Below are 846 nucleotides of genomic sequence, written 5' to 3' on the forward strand. Positions count from 1 at the left end.
GTGGTGATGTCTGAGATCCAAGATTATGACGATATGCTTGCAAAGCTGACAACGGGGTTGGTGAGACGGCGTTGCAACCGATAGATGTTGTGCAAATTCGTAAGTGACTTGTTGTTGTGTTTTTTAAAGCCATGCTTCTTTCTTCCTCTCAAACATGTGCATATCAACTGTTGTGTGCAGGACAGCCGCCCAAGCCTGAGCTTATGTTCGAAAATCAACATCCAAATTATGCGTCGATATTGATTCCAAACTATGCCGGCCTTGACGCCAAAGAGCAGCCGTTGTTGGTTGTTTTCGAAGTTGTCAAAGAGTCGAACTTTGTCGAAAATGATTTCAACTGGGATTCAAGTGACGTTGTGCAGACAGATATGACTTTCGGTCAGTAGTAGTCAGCTTTCATTATTGTCATTTATAAAAATTAATCAATTAAAAAAAAAATTTTTTTTGAAACAGATTCAACAAGTTATAATGTGCGTGGTTTGACACCAATGACGAAATATGTTTTTCGAGTGCATGCTAAAAATGAAGCTGGATCATCAGAATACGCCGAAGCATCTTATGAAACAGTAAAGCCGAGAAGTGAGTAATTTTTTGTTAATGTATAAAAGAAACGTCAGATGTGTGATAGAGAAAATCGGTAGATAGGTAGGTAGGTAGGTGTAGGCGTAAAAATTTCTTGGGAAAATTTATGTTTTGATTTTATGAATGTGACCCTGACCACTACCACCACCACCACCACCGTTTGTGTCGGTATCTCTTTTTAATTTAAGATCTTTCGCCTTGTCCTAGATTGTTCACCAAACCTTTTATTGTCCCAATACAATGATGAATACTTTGTGACCTTGT

At 38.5% G+C, this 846-nt stretch overlaps 1 protein-coding gene across 1 annotated transcript; it reads left to right on the top strand.

Annotated features, from left to right (window-relative positions):
• The first annotated feature begins 131 nt into the window (after positions 1–131).
• Tsp_15993 (myosin light chain kinase, smooth muscle) lies at positions 132–587 on the top strand. The gene is made up of 2 exons (XM_003367603.1): positions 132–378; positions 454–587. Exons 1-2 carry the CDS (start codon positions 132–134, stop codon positions 585–587), a joined length of 381 nt encoding a protein of 126 aa, XP_003367651.1.
• Positions 588–846: the final 259 nt, after the last annotated feature.

This window comes from Trichinella spiralis (assembly GCF_000181795.1).
Source record: "Trichinella spiralis strain ISS 195 chromosome Unknown Scfld3991, whole genome shotgun sequence".
Classification (NCBI taxonomy): domain Eukaryota; kingdom Metazoa; phylum Nematoda; class Enoplea; order Trichinellida; family Trichinellidae; genus Trichinella; species Trichinella spiralis.

Coding starts and splice junctions, on each gene's coding strand:
- Tsp_15993 (XM_003367603.1), top strand. CDS start 132: ATGCTTCTTTCTTCCTCTCAAACATGTGCATATCAACTGTTGTGTGCA. Junction 379..453: donor GCAGACAGATATGACTTTCG/GTCAGTAGTAGT, acceptor TTTTTGAAACAG/ATTCAACAAGTTATAATGTG.